At 40.4% G+C, this 1,425-nt stretch overlaps 1 protein-coding gene across 1 annotated transcript in view; it reads right to left on the reverse strand.

The window, feature by feature from the left end:
• Positions 1-303: 303 nt before the first annotated feature.
• Positions 304-1,425, reverse strand: part of prdm10 (PR domain containing 10) — a 9,648-nt gene continuing 8,526 nt past the window's right edge. Inside the window, exons 22-24 of the mRNA XM_035679958.1 lie at positions 1,350-1,425; positions 1,146-1,243; positions 304-1,060 (exon numbers count right to left, since the gene is read on the reverse strand). The exon at positions 1,350-1,425 is cut by the window's right edge and continues 6 nt beyond it. Of these exons, the coding sequence (XP_035535851.1) occupies positions 875-1,060; positions 1,146-1,243; positions 1,350-1,425 (360 nt within the window). The 3' untranslated portion in view covers positions 304-874. The remainder of the gene's footprint in view (positions 1,061-1,145; positions 1,244-1,349) is intronic.

A 1,425-nucleotide genomic window follows, 5' to 3' on the forward strand; every position in this document is an offset into this window, starting at 1 on the left:
TTCTGGTCCATCCAATCTGTGAAAATTAGCATTTAGATACTTTAAAAAACAAAATGATATCCAAGTTTTGGCTCCGTTGTATCTATTAGAACTGTGTGATCCTTGTAAAAACAAACTAAAACATTCATAACGGACACCCAAAGCCCTTGGTAGCATGCAGCCAGTCTTGGACGAGTTGAACTGATTATGTTTGCTTTTCTGAATATCACTTTAAAAAACACAAAAGATTTTACAGAAATAAGGACAATAAATAATAAAAAGATATCCGATCAGATATCAGAAACAACATGGTAACATACAATATAACAGACGGTGTGTTGGGTACTTGCATTGGGCAAAAACATAAGGCCAACTGAGAATAGTTTTATACAATATTTTTCCATATTTTTCAGGTCAGAATTTCTTTCCACACTTTCATTTACAAATACTATGTTTGAAGAAATGTCTGCAACTTCATAAATAAAAAATGTAAAATGGGCACTCAAACCTGTAAAAGGACTGAGCAACAAAACTTTTACACCACTTCAGACTCAGTTTCAATTCAAATTTTTCTGAAAAAAATTCCACACTTTCCAGTTTTGTGTGTGTTCAGTTTATCTTTTGTTGTTTATATATTCTGTTCAAAATCAAAGCATTTTTCTCTCGACTAACTTTATTTTCTCACCTCATTCAATATCTCAACACTTAACAGACACATAAAACTGTGCTGGTCATCAATTCATCCCCATTTTAACTCTGTATGTACACAAGTCTGTATCCATGTGCATATGACTGTGTGTTGGTTCATTCATGTGCGTACAAGCTGCTGAGGTCTACATGCAGGATCAGTCTGCGGGGTCTGCGCTGGGTTTGTTCAAGTTCATCACTGTACAGTTCACGGTTTTGTGATGTGGACTTCACTAGTGCCGCTGCCGTTGGTGGTTGTGGTGATGATGTACTGCGTGGCTTGTTGATTGGTCGGCTGTTGCTCCAGATGTTCAGTTTGGGCCTGGGTTGTATTCTGAGGAACAGTCTGTTTGGTCTCCAGCTCAGTCTGACCCTCGGAGATGACGTAGTGTGTCTGCAGGACATGGATGAGAACGTCTTTAGCTCCACAAACAGTTCAGGTTCAGTTCAATTCCATCTATCAGACAGCATTCACTCACCGTTTTCACCTGGTTGCTGTTGACTCCAGATACAGGCGTGCTGGCCTCGGCTATCACATACTGCGTGTGAGGTACAGCCATCATCTGGATCTCAGACGCTGCAACAGGAAAAAGTTCACATATTAACCTGACGTGCAATCGTACAGTACAGAGCCATCACATACAGAGGATTGTGGATTATATGGGAGCATGTGTGTGACTCACGATAGCCTCTGTAGTTCCAGTTCCCAGGTATGTAAGTGTGCTGCACAGTCCCCTGCTGCTGCTGCTGTTGTTGTTG

Source organism: Morone saxatilis, unplaced genomic scaffold (assembly GCF_004916995.1).
Source record: "Morone saxatilis isolate NCDOM2014 unplaced genomic scaffold, NCSU_SB_2.0 Contig8, whole genome shotgun sequence".
Taxonomy (NCBI): Eukaryota; Metazoa; Chordata; class Actinopteri; family Moronidae; genus Morone; species Morone saxatilis.